General features: G+C 38.9%; 1 protein-coding gene across 2 annotated transcripts in view; it reads right to left on the reverse strand.

The window, feature by feature from the left end:
- Positions 1-1,806: 1,806 nt before the first annotated feature.
- The window catches only part of DIAPH3 (diaphanous related formin 3), a 503,501-nt gene continuing 486,923 nt past the window's right edge, over positions 1,807-18,384 (reverse strand). For both annotated transcript variants that reach the window (XM_047756273.1, XM_047756272.1), the window contains one exon: positions 1,807-3,032. In XM_047756273.1, coding sequence (XP_047612229.1) covers positions 2,770-3,032 — 263 coding nt within the window. In that variant the 3' untranslated portion in view covers positions 1,807-2,769. The remainder of the gene's footprint in view (positions 3,033-18,384) is intronic.

Here is an 18,384-nt window from a genome sequence, read left to right on the forward strand (position 1 = left end):
GTATGGTAACAACTGAAAGAGTTTTTGGAGTTACTTAGTATAAATAATTGCATTTTCTAGACTTAGTAGAAAATTTTCATAGAAATCATTTAAATGTTTAATTCTTCATGTAAACATTAGGTGTTTGGCATATTGTTCATATATTCAAATGTTAACAAAAGGACATACATGCTATATATGCTATATGATTAGATTTAGATTGCTTTTCTTTTTTTTTTTTCTTTTTTATTTTTATGGCCACACCTGCAGCATATGGAAGTTCCCAGGCTAGGGGTCGAATCGGAGCTACAGTTGCCGGCCTGCACCACAGCCACAGCAATGCAGATCCAAGCCATTTCTACGGACCTACACTGCAGCTCACGGCAATGCCGGATCCTTAACCCACTGAGTGAGGCCAGGGAGCAAACCTGCATCCTCATGGATACTAGTTGGGTTTGTTACCACTGAGCCACAGTGGGAAGTCCCTGCTTTGCTTTATTTCAAATTACTTTATATGTTTGATTAGGAAGCATGTTAGCAGCTGGTCTTTGCTTTTGGACAACTCAGTGATCAGTTAGTTGTGTGTGTTCTTGCCAAATTCTCTCCCCTGACGTGAGAGAAAGGGGAGGGGAACATGTCTGGGGCTTGTCATCAGCCTGGAAAGAACATCCTCGTCAGAGCACTGAGCTCTGTCAGTAGTTTTGAGTTGGCCTTTTATCCACTAATTCAAATGAACAAAGTCTATTTGCTCAGAAACACAAAAGTGTATGTCAGTGTCTGCATTCAAAGGAACGGCCATCACTATAGTTTTAACCTATAGTTGGCTAAAGGAACCTTATGAATTTTAAAGCCCTCATTACACCCCCCAGCCTACTGTTGAAGGGGAATTTTCTCAAAGAAATATATGCAAACAGAAAGCGATATTTCTTGGCTGGTTCTTACCTCTGTCAACTCTGAATTGTGGTTGCTTCCTCATGGCTACAGTCCTATTCAGGCCAGTTCAGAACAGGCTGCCTCAGCCAGGGGGAGGCGGGACAGGTGTGCTCTGCTTTGCTAGCCCCTGGCTCCTGGCCCTCGCCTGAAGGTTGTCCTTCAGCCTCTGCAGACAGATGCTCTGGGGTCTGACTGCTCGGTTTCGGGACCTCCCTGATTTCCTCTGCCCCTGGGAGGCTGTGTCATCTTCACTTCCCTTCACTGGGCAGGCTGCTTCTCCCCTGTGTCTGCTCCCCGGCCCTGTGTTGACAGACTATTTACCTGCCATCTGGTGTGTCCAAACTAGGGCTGAGTTTCAGTTTTGTTTCCAAAAGTCACAAGTCTTTGCAAAATTAGGCAAAGAACAGACAGAATTCTTTCATTTGACTTCTTTCCTTGTTGTTAGGTCTCCTGTCTGCTAAAATGTGTAAATATCCTTTGCCTTTCCTGATTTTTAAGATTTCCTCTCAGGAAAGTAGGAACTGTAACTGGAGGGCAAAATGCACATTACAGCAGTATGGATGAGAACAATTTAATTCCATCTTGGCTATGGATAACACTCTGTTCCCCAATGTCTATAAACAAGGCTTGGTTCATAGTTCTAATTAATTGACTTCATTAACTTGGAGCTGAAGGGAGGTGGCAACTTAAACAAGGAAATAAAAAGCAGTGGACCTGCCAGACTAGTTCCATATAACTGCCTTTTAACTGAAGGTAAAAGAGCAGTCACTTGCTTCCCGTACATCATAAACCAAAAGAGACGCTTAGATAGACTGCACAGCACAGTCTGTTTCCAGCTTATCCACAGAATATGCTAATTACAAAAAAGAGGCATTTTTATTTCATTTAGTGCAAGTAAGTTTATTTTCTTTGCTATAGAATTAACAGCATTAATTTGATGCCCCAAATGAGGTAATACTGCAACATATGCATAGGAACACTTTCCTTGAAACACTTCAGATCTTTGCTACAGTTATTGATTGTCAGATCAAAGAAAATAAAATTTCAAGTTTGTTCACAGAAATTAAAAAAAAAAAATAAATTCGTGACTTGGGTTGTTTCAAAATGGCAATTGTGATCCCAGAATCATAATCAACAAGGGGTAAAAAACGCTCTCTTGGCTAAAAGTTGAGGCAGTGCTGGAATGCTGTGTACAACACTTTATACAAAGGCGTGTGCATTCTGTAAATAGAGTGTGTACATTCCTGTTTCATCATTTTTGGAAATGTGCTCAATTGCCATATAGTCTCCTACAGGGTCTAATTAACATGAATTCAACAATGATGATAATGAGCTTACCCATCATTTCCTCACCGATCTGTTATATTTTTGTTTTCCCTGCTACGTTGATAGCATACAGATTCCAATGAAGGAGAAACCTGGTCCTATATAAATAACATACACAGAATATACAGGGATATGTAGCAAGACTTGAGGTTGATGATTTAGTGTTCATTAATGTTGAAAATAGTAAAGTGAAAATTACTGTGACTTAGATGGTATTTTCTTAAGGACACTTTGCTGAACACATGGCCACCTACCTGCTCTCTAAAGCATTATGTATAATTCAACCACCAAATATAGAACATATGAACACCAGGAGACAATAAAAAAGCATTAAAGCCCATTACAATCTTGAATAAGCCCAAACCTCAAGCACATAGGAAAAGCACAGCAATCATGTATTTAGCTTTACTTTTCTAATATATATCATAATTTAAAACTATATAAAGTACTTGTATAGAAAGCAATTTTTTCAAATGTTATAGCTTAAAGCATGGCTTTATATTTGGCTTAATCATTTTTTACCAGTTTAATTTATAAAGCTCGTAATCTTGCCAGCAGGGCTTCAACTTCAGGAATGGATTCGTTTTTAGAAACAGAGCCAAGAAGTTCCATTTCCTTTTTTCTGCTGCTTTCTACATTATAGGCTTCCTTCTTCTCAGTTGCCTTGATCCTCCCTGTAGACGTGTGAGTGTCTAGATTATAATTAAGCTCCTTGGCGACTGGAGTCCTTGTTGAGTTGCAATTGATATTGTAGTGTGAACGTGACCCTTCTGTCAACGGCAACTTCTGATTTTCTACAGGAAGGAAGAAAGAAACATAAAACTTATCACTGTGATAAGCAAGGACTGTTCACATTATGAAACATTCAAATAATTATTCGCAACAAACAAGTCCTCTTAGACTAAACTAAAAAATATTCAACAGAGGAAGGCAGATTTAAAATAAACACACAGAGGTTAAGAAAAAGCTAAAAAAACATAAAGAGACGACCATTTCATTAGCATTAATGTTTATTTCCTACTTCTTCTGCACCTGAAACACCCATCACTCAGGATTGGTCCTGTATTTCATTCAGATCTCTGCCCCAATGCTATCAAGAGAGGCTGTCTCTGACTATCCATCTAAAACAGCACTCACCTTTTCACCCATCTATCTTAGCCTCATCCTGCCCTTCATGGGACTTAAAATCATTGGACACATCATATCATATACTTGCTTACTTGTTTGTTGTCTGTCTCTTCACTAGAATGTAGGATAGGCTCTGAGACAGCAAGAAGATTGTTCTAAATGCTTCTGTAATGTCAGTGCCTAGGATGCCATGGAGCAAAGTAGATGCTCAGTAAATATGCACTAGGCAAAGGATTTATTTTCGCACTCCATGACCCATTAGTTTGAAATAACAACACAATTAATTTCCTTTTCATGTAAATACAAGGAGGAAAGTTTCTAAGAGTAATTTTAAAATTCAGTGCTTTCCCTTAAAAGAAATATTGAACCCATGTTAACCAGGGAAATGGTTAAAAGTTCCGAAAAATCGAAATAATGTCATACTTTGTCATATACATACACATGTATTCATAAAGACCTGTAACCTATACACATTCAGATAGTTTTTCATTGTAGGCGACAGTGCTCCCAACTGATCCAGGCTGTGAGGAAAGATGTATGATAGATAAACGGTGATAGCTGATTGGCTTTTGCAAAGAGCAGTAGATTTCCTTTTAATTAACTTGACTCTTGCATTGCGGGGCCTTATGAGTGATCTCTCTCACAGATCTCAAACTTAAGAAAAAAAAAAAAGATGCTCTCAATCTTCATGTAACCTTGAACGGGGCATGAGAATGGCTTCAACAAACTTGACATGACATTTAAAGTTTTTTGGTTATTCTCTGAGCGATGTCCCATTATCCCAATAGTGATGACTGTGGAGCACAAGCAGTCACTCATGACAGTGTGTTTTATGTGAGTGCTGAAAACTCCAACTGAAAACAGCTTGCACATTAAAAGGTGGCTGCTGAAGATATTTACTGCACTGTCATTTCTTGACCAGGGGCTTCTGGTGATGGATGAGTATTTTACACACTTTCCTGAACAATCTCAACAAATTTTAGAAGTCTGATCACCTTTTAGCTATTGGAAGAAAATAAATACACTTTTCCTATCATTTTCTCTATCAGGTGGGCAACCCTTACTCAAAAGTCAAAATCTAACAGAGCAGTGACTTTCTCTTAGAGCAGTTTATGCTCTATAGTTTATAATGTACATGTTATGTTTGCAGTGAAAAGCACAGCAGACAACTATAGTTCCCGTGACCACACAAGTTTTTTTCTTTTCTTTTTTTTTCCCCCTAGCACCCACCCTCCTGGCCCAAAGTGTTTGAAAACTGCATTGCAGCTTAGTGCAAATTTTTGGACAGCTTACCGCTCCTTTCCCCAAATGTTCCTATCTTTTCTTGTCACTTGATTTCTTTTAAATGGTTCCACCATGATGGTATCTGTGACAAACTAGCTTATTCCACTGCTGGGTAACTCTCAGTACATTTTTTGAGAACAGAGATGAGATTAATTTGGCTAAAATATGGGTCTATCATATACACAAAGAAAGTATTCCATACCTTTCCTGGCTGTGGTGTAGCAAGCCCAATTCCATGTGTAGCAAAGTGGAAAAGAGCGTGAGATTTTTAAGTAAAATCTGGGTTGAAATCGATGCTCCATCCCTTGGCTTTAACGGGTTACCTCGTTTCTTTGAGTCTCAGGTTCTAATGATCAACCTCAAAGAGTACTTGTGAGAACTGAAGGAAAGAACGTGGGTGACCATTCCTTCCAAGAACTGGTCTTTCCCTTCTTCCCTCCAAGCTTTCCAAGGAAGCCTTCTACTACCCAAGGCTTTTTCAGATGCTCTGACCTTTCGGTGTTTCTGGTGACCATACCAGTGAAGGCTGAAATATCATTTTACTCATAGCTTGTACTTCGGTAGCACCTTTATTTCTAAAGCATTTGTTGCACTTTAACATCCCTATCCTCATTTTACAGGTTGAGAATAAAGGCAAAAGGAGGTTAAGTCATTTGCTTAGAGTTAGTTACTGAGTAAATCAGGGGCAGGAGCCAAAGGCTGTCTCTAGAGATACTGAGGCTGTCTTAAAGAAATTTAAAAAGCTTTTTACCAAGGAAAAGTGCTAAGTAATTCCAAGCTAAGTTTCATAATAACGATATCCTGTACTTATACTTCAGAATGCTTTCTGACACATTTAATACGCCCAATAACTTTGTAAAGCAGACAGCATACCTGTGTAAACCACCCTCAGCACAGTATCTCCAAGGTCACACGTAGACTCCTTTTCTTTCCTGGTCTCACTTAAATTCATGACTGTGAACTTCAAGTATGACCTTAATCCTCTACAGCTTCCTGGCCTACTCACTTTCCATTCTCCTAGACAACCCTTTCATCCTTTCTCCTGTCCCATCAAAATGTCCAACCTGTTCTACTTCACTTTTATTTCACTTATTCACAGAAACAATCAGAAGAGAACGCCCATTTGCTTCCTGCACACCCGACATCTATCTGCTCATTGCAGGCACTCACACTCCTTTTTCTCCTGGGATCTCCTGTGCTCTCCTGTGAGGACAACCCCTCAAAGTGGGTGCCAGCTTGTCCATCCCTCTGGCAGCTGTGCCTTATTTCTCCTGAATCGTAATGTTTTCCTTTTTCATGTAATCATTCCTGTCAGCAAACAAGCACTATGTAGCAATTCCAATCTTTAGAGAGGAAAAAAAATCTCTATTTGACTCCACATCCTGCTCCATTTACTACCTACAATGTGGGCTGCCTTTGTAGCAAAACACCTCAGAATTGCCCATATTACAGTCTCACTTCCTTTCTTCCCATTTTTCTCTTAAACCTACTCCAATCATGCTTTTGACCCTTTACTCTTCTGAAATAGCTCAAATATCAAGGGCACAAACAAAATATATGTTGCTAAAAACAAGGCATGTATACCCACTTGGATATTTTCGTTCTCCTTTACTCGACCTATACCAGATCCAAGGATAAAACGCCCAACAGAGCCTTGGCTTTTCTTTCAATCTTTGCTTTTTGAACTTCTTTGGGGCCTTAGGTGGGTAACAATGGGAGGGCCAATGCAGGCAAAAGTGTTTTGCCCTTATTGAGAGAACTCCAAAGAGTTATAAGCTGGCTTTAGCAACAAAATGATAAGAAGAAAAACCAAGCTGGCATGTAACTCTTTTGTGCTTTTTGGGTGGAGAACCTGTCATGAGAAGCAATAGGTTCTTTCCACTTTAAAGTGGAAAGAGGCCATTCCTGAGACCACTAAAATACAAAAGAAAGCACACCGGGGTTTCTCTTAGAATGAGCTATTAGATATTCCTAGATAACACCTCTTTACTCCTCACTTTCATCTCTTAGCAGCCCAACAGCCCCCATCCAGGTCCCAGACTTGGGAGGCCCAACACCGTGAAACTGAGGGAGTCACATCCTGAACTGCCAAGTGGTAAGTGAGGTTGGGTTGGGGAATGAATTACCTGTCCTGATGCAAACTAGAGCAAATGTTTACAGGTAGAGAAAGCTCCCAGGTTAGAAGTTCACTTTTTTTTTCTTTTTTTCTTTTTTTCTTTTTGTCTTGTTGTTGTTGTTGTTGCTATTTCTTGGGCCGCTCCCACGGCATATGGAGGTTCCCAGGCTAGGGGTTGAATCGGAGCTGCAGCCACTGGCCTACGCCAGAGCCACAGCAACGCGGGATCCGAGCCGCGTCTGCAACCTACACCACAGCTCACGGCAACGCCGGATCGTTAACCCACTGAGCAAGGGCAGGGACCGAACCGGCAACCTCATGTTCCTAGTCGGATTCGTTAACCACTGTGCCACGACGGGAACTCCTCATATCCTTTTTATATGAAATTAGTTCCAGATACAAGATGACACACTTGGACACGTGGATTCTTTCAGTGGAAGATAAGTCTGGGTGTCAATAAAAGGAAGCATCTTCTATTTCTCCTTAAGTCAAAACCTTACTGATACATATTTTTAAATGGAAATGAAAAATATTAAGGCAAAGAAGAATGATTGCTTAACTCTCCAGAGAGAGGAAGCTTGTGCTACTATTTTATGAATCAAATCCAAGTTTTTCTTTTCATTCCCCGCCTTTTAGATGTTACAACTGATGACCAAGAAGTATGATCTATCTAGGACTACTGCCAAAACCAAGGCCATTGGCAATTGGAATACAAATGGGCAAGGACCAGCTGCTATTCTTAGCAAAAGGTCAGTAGGGTATCCAATCCAAACGTCTTATACTTACGTTTCTGTGGAAATAAAGAGATTGAGAACACATGCTATTTTCCTTTAAGAAAGGAAAACTCACTTATTTCAGTTTAATTCCTCTATGATTCTTACTATAAGAATTGATTCTGGAGTCCCACAACAGCTTTTTTCTGAAACTAAATGAAAAGTTGAAAATTGCTGAAAAGTGCAATGGTGCTCAAATACAGAGAACTCACTAGACTTGGAGAGACAGAGAGAGAGAGAGAGAGAGGGAGAGGGCGGGAGGGAAGGAGAAAAAGAGCCTTAAACTACATCTGGGGTTGAATCCCACATGATCTTGACAGGCTGCAGATTTGGACGAAAAGAAAGCTAAAAACAGAAAAACCACCCTCAAACCCAGTATCTTCAGGTAAACTTTTCACAGTTACTTGAGTAACACAAAAGACACAGGAACCAGGAAAGTTACTGACAAAAAAAGAAAATAAAAACATATGCAACTTGGCATCTAAATGAGGAAATATTTCAGCCAAACAGTTGTTATGCTTCCTGAGCTAAGAAGGCAAGGCTAAGGCCCTGGCTGACAGCCCTTGGGGAAAACGCTCTCTGCTACAGGAAATATCAGTTATGGTTCAGAAAGAGGCATTATTCCCTTTAAGCCAGTATTGATCCTTCATTACATTGTGGTTCTAATGGGCACTGGCTTCTTAGAAGTGCCAACTCTCAGATGAAATATAAAATTGAGCTCCTGCCTTTTGTGGTCAATGGTGAGCCTGTGGCAGCTTTGACAGGCGGAAGAATATAGAACTCTAGTGTCCTAAATTGACTGCATCTGTTCAGTCTTCCTGAAATTTAATCTCTCCCTCCAATTCTTTACCTTTTGCTCTTAACTATTACTTTGACCTACTAAATAGCTGTTTGTTTCACCCCAGCAATGACATTACTTTGGTGGGAGAAAAAAATGACCCATAAATATAATTTTTAAAGCACTGCTGGGTCTACATGATAGTAAAGTGTGTGACAAATATATGTTTTTAATCTATGCAATAACTGAAGTTAGTGCTGGCTGCCAGTAGCCCATATCCCTGTGGTTTTCCTTACTGTTGATTTACTGATGCTATAAATAATTGTCTTCTCTTTGCTTCATTTTGCTGTTTATTTTACCTTTTGTATTGAAAATGTATAAAAATGATAAAAAGATCAGAAGGGCATTTTGTATATAGTTAAAATCTTTTAGGAGTACCAAGAAGCTCTTATTGAAACCAATTATGTAGATACAAAAACAACAAAACAAAACAATTACTTCCCCAATTCAAACAAAATGGACAAAGCAGAGGCTGATAAATAAAAGATACTTCTGAATAGAGGAGATAACTGACAGTTAACTTAGAAGGGCTTGTTTGCATAAACTCATCATATATACATTCATATTTAGTCTTGTTCTGTTTCACTGCCCTTTAAATACAAATTTAAGGACAGCATTGCCATTTTACAATTTCCTATACTGGGCTTTCCTCATTTAACAGTGTGAGAAGAAACGAGATGATGCAGACTCCTGGGCACAGGACATCCAGGATAAGTGCAGATCTTTCCTCTAAAGAGAACAGTAGTTGTTCCTGCTGTGGCGAATCAACTGCAGCAGCTGGGGTCACCGCAGAGGTGTGGGTTTGATCCCTGGTCCTGCACAGTGGGTTACAGGATGCAGCATTAGTGCAACTGTGGTGTAGCTACAATGCCAGCTCAGTCTCTGGCCGGGGAACTTCTATAGGCTAGGGGTGCAGTCATGAGAGAGAAAGAGAGAGAGAGGACAGTAATGTGAACCCTTCCATTCAACTGCTTATCCTTCCGATACTCAAACTAAATGCGCTACTCTGCATTTGCTTCTCTCTTTCTCACCTTCTACCCAAATTCTAATTTGGCTTTTATCCACCCCTTTCTGTTAAAACTGCCCCTATAAGATTAACAGAAGCCAGAGTTCCCGTCGTGGCACAGCAGAAACGAATCCGACTAGGAACCATGAGGTTGTGGGTTTGATCCCTGGTCTCGCTCAGTGGGTTAAGGATCCAGCGTTGCCATGAGCTGTGGTGTATGTCGCAGATGTGCCTTGAATCTGGCACTGCTGTGGCTCTAGCATAGGCTGGCAGCAACAGCTCTGATTTGACCCTTAGCCTGGGAACCTCCATGTGCTGCAAGTGCATCCCTAAAAAAAGATGAAACATAAAAAAAAAAAAAAAAAAAGATTTCCAGAGGCTCAAAATCCCTAAACTCAATGGAATTTTCTCATGCCTCATTTTCTCTTATAGATGCAACACTTTGGGGTGTGTGTGTAATAAAGATTTTGGTTAGCCTTTTTCCTGTCCCAGGAAACAGGAATCCCCTGTTCAGGTGGCTAACCCTATGAATTAACAGAGTGATAGGAGTGTCTTTGTTATTCATGGTGGGCTCCTGATCATTTATGCTGATGAGGTGACTGCTGATGGGAACCTATTTAGTTTATGTGAACGAGTGAGTCAGGTTCGGGGGTAGCCACATCAGAAAGGCCAACCAAGTGACTAGAGGGTTGGGAGGTGGAGACTGAGTTCAATCACGTGGCCTGTCGATCCTGCCTAAGTGATGAAGCCTGAATACAAACTGTAGATACTGAGGATAGGTAAGTTTTCTTCTAGGTAATCTGTATTGTCACACACTGATGATACAAAGTGCTGGGGGGTGGGGGTTAAAGTATCTCTGAGGACAAGGGAAATTTTATCTTTTGAACCTCCTTGGCTTGTTCTGACTTGTGTCCTCTTGCTATAATAAAGCTGCAACAGTAAGTATAGCACTTTCTTGAATTCAAGTGAATTTCTGAACCTGATGGGATAGTGAAAACCGCCAAATTTGTATCCAGCTAGTCAGAAGTGAGGGTGGAATGGGACTCCCCAAACTTGCAGCTGGTGAATGAGGTAAGGGCATCTTTTGGAGGACCTTGATTTGTGAAGTTTGGCCTAACTCCAAGTAGCTGTCCTCATAAGTCATTAGAGAATGTTACCTATAACTTTGAATATTATTATATAAGTAATAATAACAGTATCATCACCTTACCTTTATATATGGGTGTTCTACAGTTTGCAAATACTTTCCTCACCTATCCACTCATTTGATTCCTTTAACACTTCTGGGAGATGGGTGACATGGGTGTATTTATCTTGTTTTATAGAAAGTCGGGGCAGCAGACATAACTTTCAGGCAGAGTCAGAGACAAAGTCAAGTTCTCAACCCCTGGTTAACAACTTCCTTCATGATGAGGCCCTTGACCATGCTTACTCTTCTACTTTTTGATGATTCATTCTTAGTTTTCTCTGATAATTTATTTTACCTTCTCTACCCCTCCCACACACAACGGTACCTCTCTCCATCCGTGTGGCCATTCGTCATGGTTAGATTCTTGGTCTGTTTTTCTGTCCTTTACACATTCTCTTTACTAAGACCTCAACGATGCCCCCCAGGATAAAGATTCTCATATCTGCATTTCTAGCTCTAACGGGAGAGATCCAGTCCTGGGCCCACTTTAGTATCTCCACCTAAATACCCTCCAATAATCAATAACACTTTTTTTTTTTGCTTTTTTTTAGGGCCAAAACCCACAGCATATGGAAGTTCCCAGGCTAGAGGTTGAACTGGAGCTATAGCTGCCAGCCTACACCACAGCCACAGAAACTTGGGATCTGAGCTGCATCTGTGACCTACACCACAGCTCATGGCAATGCCAGATCCCTGACCCACTGAGCGAGGCCAGAGATTGAACCCGTATCCTCATGGATACTAGTTGGATTTGTTTCCACTGTACCACAACAGGAACTCCAAAGAACATATTTTTTGAGTCAAACTTTCATGTCCAAAGCTCTTCACACTAACATACCAAAGATAACTGTGGTGTCTGCTTACCAGTCCTGATCCCTGTCACTGACAGATGTCTCAGGCTACCAGGCACTTGCGGTCACCTGCGTGTGGCTGGGCAGCTATTAAGTAAGCGGTTTCTAAAGTATGCAATTGCCTGTCAGCTAAGAGTTACAACGCAGTAAAGAACCTGATCACTAGATCTGGTGGTTTATGAGGAAGGAGATGGGAAAATTACACAGGGACATGGTTTGGTATCAGAGTTATTGAACACATACTATATATATTAACCCTTTACTTGTTATTTAAAAAAACTTTCCAACCACCCTAAACTATAGGTATTAACAAGTCTGTTTATAAAATAAAGAAAGTAAGGTTTAAAGAAGTCCATGAACTGTTAAGGCCATGCCAACTTTGATATTTACCTCTGGCAAACCCAGTCCAAATTATATCCCCTCATGGCTCGGGAGGCACATGACGAGGCTATGGCAAAAGTCATGTTTGAAAGGTAAAGAGCATTTAACGTTTAGGGGTTTGAGGAAAAGCCTATTCCTGGTGCTAATGACCAGGAAGCTGTTCTGAAGAATAACCAAATGAATACTATGGGACCTAAATATTTTCCTGAAGCCATTTCTAAGTAGAATCTGACAGTGTGCTTTTATGTATTTTTATTTTTTATTTTCCTAATTCCACATTTAGTAGATATTTCAAATGTACAGATGTTTTTTCTGAATGGGGAACACATGCCATTTCAACTTCATTTCACTTTCATAGAATCATATAATAGAGAATCCCATAATTTCAGGATTGGAAAGACCCATAGTTACTTGGAAGAATTGTCCATTTGAATTCCATTTCTTCAGCATCCTGTCAAGTGGTTGTCCAGTATAAGCCTGAAGACTTGCAGTTATAACCTCACAATCCCACAAGGCAATATATTCCTCTAATAATATTTTACCTAATGTTTATCTAGTGTTTGGCCCCCTGAAATCTTAGTCATTAGCCCTACTGATTTTTCCCATTAGGGCTATATTAAAAGAATCTAATTCCTCTTCTACTCAACAGCCTTTCAACTACTAAAGACAGATAGCACACTCCCCACATCTTTGCCAAGCCAAAGAGCGACAGTTTCTTCAACTGTTCCTCCAGAAATCAAGAGCTGAAGTTATGGTTAAGCCAACTCATTAGTTAATCCACTGAGTACTTAGCCAGCATGCTAGGTGCTGAGTCCTTGAAACAGTTGGGATCCTGTCATTTCTGTGACGAACAGGCAAAACCATATTGGTTTAGTTCAAAATTCTGGGGGAAAAAACAAACAAATAAACAAAAACCAAACAAACCCAAGTAGCGTATCTAGTACTACAGAGAAAAAGAATTATGTGCTATGCTCATAGAAATCCTTTTGAATATAACCTTTAAAACATTTCCATGTAGACTTAACACTTGACTTTCAGCCTAATAAAAATCTGCTTAAAAGATCTAACGTAAGCTCCATGAAGGCCAGGATCTTTGTTTTACTCACTTAGAATAAAATAGTACTTAGAATAATGCCTGCTTTATAATGACTATTTAAAACATTCCTGGAGTTCCCATTGTGGCTCAGCAGTACCAAACCTGACTAGTATCCATGAGGACTTGGGTTGAACCCTGGCCTTGCTCACTGGGTCAAGGATCTGGCATTGCTGTGGCTGTGGCTGTGGTATAGGCTGGCAGCTGTAGCTCCGATTTGACTCCTAGCCTGGGAACTTCCATATGCTGCAGGTGCGGCTCTAAAAAGACTAACCCGCCCCCAAACCCCAAAAAACTTATTATTTATTTTTTTGCTTTTTGAACCTAACCCGCAGCATATGGAGGTTCACAGGCTAGGGGTCCAATTGGAGCTATAGCTGCCAGCCTATGCCACAGCCATAGCAACACAGGATCTGAACCGTGTGTGTGACCTACACCACAGCTCACAGCAACACCAGATCCTTACCCCTGAGGGAGGCCAGGGATTGAACCCGCAACCTCATGGTTCCCAGGTGGATTTGTTTCCACTGTGCCATGACCAGAACTCTGTCCCACATTATTTATTTCTTGGGTGAACCTAAGCATTCCATAATTTTATTACCATGTTTCATATTTATCCTTCCCAAAGAAAACACTTCAGAATAATATTACCTAAACAACACACTGATGACATGTCGTTTTTGTTTAACATATATTTTTGTGGTTTCCTGGCCTCTTGAGGACCTTGCACTGAGTCTAGAATAGTGCTGACCAATAGAAATATAATGAGCATCATGAATAAGCTATATAGGCTACTTAAAATTTTCTAAATTTTCATTTCAACATAGCAAAATAAAAAAATACATTAATGAAATCTTTAACATTTTTTTCGTATTAAGCCTTCAAAATCAAGTATGTATTTTGCATTTAGAGTACATCTCAGTTCAGATTAGTCACATTTCGAGAGCTCAAGAGGCACATTTGCCTATTGGCCACTGTACTGGGCAGTGTAGGTTTAGAACCTGGAGTTCCAACCAGTGCAGATATCTTGTAAGATTTTTGAGTTGGATATCTTTGTAGAAAATTTCAGTGATGAGTAACTATTTAGGTTGGATTTTGTATTATTATAAGGCTAATAATTATGATTAAAAATAATTTAGGAATTATAACAAAAATAATTTTTCAAAATTTACTTAAAAGTTCAAATTGGAATAATTCATATCCTAATGGAAATGAATATTGTTCATTTCCCCATAATTACTAAAAATATTTCTACAACTTATTATAAGTCACCAGAGAGGAATGTTTATTTCACAGGGCTAGAGCAAAAGCTATAAAATAAGATTACAAGTCCCACCTCTGTACAGGTATGCGCTTTGAAAATTTTCTCCTGAGTATTAAGGATGTATTTATATCAACAATTTATTTTCCTGTGTAATTCAGATGGTAATCTTGGCTTTGTTCTATGGTCACAGATTATACAAGAATTGCAATTAGTTATCAAATAAATATGTGCTATTTGAATTACATAGGGAAGTGAATTGCAGATATAAATACAACCCTAATACTGAGGAAAGAAGTCTCAAAATACATACCTCATTGAGATTAGGCCAATAAGTGAAAGATAACATATTAATGGAATATGTTAGTTATTATTTATCAGTAATTACAGATGGAAAATGTTTTTCAAACATTATTTTTTTTAGCTAAATGATAAACAATCAAGTGAAAGAATGCAATGTTCCAAAATTTAGCATTTCATTGCAATTTTATTTTATATAGAGAGAAAAGCACTGTTGTATATTTCTAGGTAATTTGGATTGTAGCTTTTGTGAATGGTAAAATGAACAATGGCTAGAGATTCAAAATGAAATAATGAAATTGAATTCAAACTATGACATAGCTACTGTTTCTATCTCTGTTTTGACATGTTTTTCCAGCCACCCAAGCATATGGAGACCATTCAGACCCTCCTAGTTTTACTTCATAATTCTGTAGACATTTTAGTAAATCAGTAAAAATTAGAAGGATCTAACATATTAAATGTGATGCTCCTTTTCAAAATGAGATTGACCTTTAATTCTTGCTATACTCCTATTCAAACTGGAACAGGACCTATAGTGGGGCTGAGGTGTGCAGAGGTGCCGCTGTTAAGGCTGATAGACTTGCCTTTTTTGATTGTTCTATTCATAACCCAGTAGTATTATCTTGTACTGGATTGATGGTACCAAGTTTCATTATGAAATCTGAAACTACTTCTAAGATTTTGGTTTCTTGCATTTCTAGAAAATGAGTTAAAAAAAAAAAATTGGCATGAGTCATAGCTGTTACCTTAGAGAACAGCTCAGGCTAGTACACTACTGCCTCCTACTGACAGCTTGAGGAAAAGAAGTGCCTCAGGGGACCGTACTCAACCTTATTCTTTTTACAGATTTATAGACCACTGACCTTCTTCCACAATACACAATTCTGCATACTGTGCCCTTGGTTCTGTCACCTAGGAAGATATGCTGATATTTTCTGAATTTCTCTGAATTCCTTCCCTGCTTAGACGACTATGTATATGACAAAAATCCAGCAAACACCAAAAAAAAAAAAAAAAGCTGCATTTAAAATGCATTTAAAGGTAATTCCCACATATGTATCTGTAAGGAAACGGCATGAGAGGAAAAAAAAACTATATTATTTTAAAATATTCTAGCAGATTTCTCCTAAATAAAAAATAACAAGGATGAGTTAAAATAATATAGTAGGAAATATAACAGAGAAATGTTTAAAAGCTTTAAGTTGTGTTTCTAAAATATGGAAGGACTACATGATAATTTAGGGTAAAAACCACTCATTTTTAGAACTAGCGTATTTGGATCAATGATTTAGGTGCTGGCTGTAGAGTCCCTTGTGCTCAACCTGCAATCTGACTTCTGATGATTTCAGCTGAGTCAAAGAATTATCGATCTGCATTTTAAAGGTGAAATTTTTGATCGGCAAAATAAGTCAGGCAAAGAGGACTTTTCTTAGAAGCTACTCCCTTTTAATGAGGAAACAGCTAAAAGGAATAAGTCAATGTCACTTCAGTTATTTTCTTTCAAATAAAACCCTAAGCTTGGTTCCTATGAAAACCCAGGCTATGCAGAGATCTCTGAAAAATTGGTTTCTGTAAACAACTCATTTTGAATGCAGCATTGGCTGGGACTGTTTTTCCTAAGACCCTGTGGACAGTTGGATCTGACCACATAATTCCCTCTTTCCATTTGCTGCTATAGATTCCTGCCTCAGTCTTCGCTAGCCAACAGGGACTGCCTCCTCAAAGATCCGCTTCTACTCATCTTCCCAGGGCTCTGGAGCACCTCCTGTCTCTATGGTAACATGAAACACAAAGCAGTAGAAATGTACCATACAGCAGGAAGAAAAGAAAGGAATCAGAGTGCAGTACTCTTGGTAAGCTAAAGAAGGTGCTGACTGCAGGAAAATGAACAGAGGACAAGATGCAGCAATTGTTAGTTGTTCCACTTCTTGTATAAATTCTCCTAAAAGAGCTACAAGTGTTAATGCAGAAGAAGCCTTAAAGCATTTGGATAATCCACATAGTATATGAAATTAAAAAAAAAATCACTGGAGCTCCACATTAGCCATATATACCTAGCAATTTATAGTTCATTAAACTATTGAGATGAAAGTACTCAGTTAATTGAGATACCAAGTAAAAAAAGAAAAAATTAAATATTCTAGTATAGTTTATGCTGAAGACAAAGGAAAATATGTTAATACCACATGGCAGAATGTTCTCTTTTTATTATTCAGTTTTATGATAATATAAATTTTCTTAGTCTTTTTCAGCTTGGCGCATCATATTAAATGTAGTCTCTAAGTCTACTTGGTTCAGTGGTTCAGTATAATCAGTTTACCTTTCCAAATTGTTGGTCAATTCCAATCTGTTTCCTGTTTACAAACAGCACCCTTAACTTGTGATGAAGTATATAAGGATGGTAATGCTGTTCATTTTGAATCAGAAAATATTTACATAAACCTACATCTACACATTATGAAAGACATATTATTCACATAGACATTTAACAGGTAGCTATTCTAAAAACACTTCGGGCAAGCTATGAAATAATGCTGGAAGCTTGCTATGAACCTCAGAAGGTCTATTAAAAATGCTGTAGTGTACGCTGGACTATTGGGTCTTAGGACAGCATCTGCTGACACATTTCAAGTACCTGAATGCAGAGATTCACAAAGTTGGTTCTGAATGCTGTCCTTTGAGGCAGTACCCCAACAATCAGACTGGCAGAAATTCAAGGAGGATAATCATACATTCACTTGTAGAACTCTATTACTAGGATCTGAGATTTCATCCAGTCTTTTAACTCATCAACTGAGATGTAGCAATGAGTTATAGCCACTAGAGGTCAGACAGTTACATCTGTCACTAAACATTAAGTAGGCATTATAGCACTGTGAATAACTTTTAGTGACTGAAAAGTATGGAATATAATACATTCTTTTGGAACTATTACAGTATAGTAATAATATGTTTGCTAACTATTCTATTTCTAATGGTCTTAGATTTTGAAATGGTACTAGCTTTCCATACTGGCTCTCATTTGATTGGAAGAGGAAAGAAACCAATGCAAATAATGGAATCCTATGTCATAAAAAGGCCTCTTCTAGAGTAGAACAGAGATGTGAGGTGCTCTGAAGTTTTCCCAAGCCATTTGGTAACCCTTCCAACATGGATGACTTCATTTCTTTCATGTAACATCTCATGTCTGTTTTTTTCTCCTGGAATATATGAGCCTTATTATCATCCATGTTTATAATCCTACTTATCAGAGGAAAGAATTATGAGGGGGTGGGTCACTCCTCAACTGCCTAAGGAGGTTTATTATGTGACAAACCAAAAATACTTGGTTAAAAAAATAACAACACAGTTTTCAACTATAACACAACCTGCAAAGATGCAACTCAGATTTAGTTCTAACAAAAATATATTCACTTGGAATTCCCACAGTGGCACAGTGGGTTAAGAATCTGACTGAAGTGACTTGGGTTCCTGAAGAGGCTAGGGTTTGTTCCCCTGCCTGGCGCAGTGGGTTAAATGATCCAGCCTTACCACATTTGCAGTGTAGGTCACAGCTGCGGCTAGAATTCAATCCCTGGGCCAGGAACTTCCATATGCTGCAGGTGCAGCTATAACCATATATATATATATTCACTTTATCACCAACTTATTAGTACAATTAATAAAATAATTGTATGTAAGGGTTTTTTTTTTTTTTTTCCCACTTCAGGCTTTGTCTTATAAAAGACTAAAAATATAAATAATACTACTATGTTTCAGCACTTTATTTTTTTATTTTTTGCTTCTCAGGGCCATACCCATGGCATAGGGACGTGCCCAGGCTAGGGATCCAATTGGAGCTACAGCTGCTGGCCTACCACAGCTACAGCAACATGGCATCTGAGCTGTGTTTGTGACCTACACCACAGCTCATGGCAACACCA

Source organism: Phacochoerus africanus, chromosome 13, assembly GCF_016906955.1.
Source record: "Phacochoerus africanus isolate WHEZ1 chromosome 13, ROS_Pafr_v1, whole genome shotgun sequence".
In the NCBI taxonomy this organism is placed as follows: Eukaryota; Metazoa; Chordata; class Mammalia; order Artiodactyla; family Suidae; genus Phacochoerus; species Phacochoerus africanus.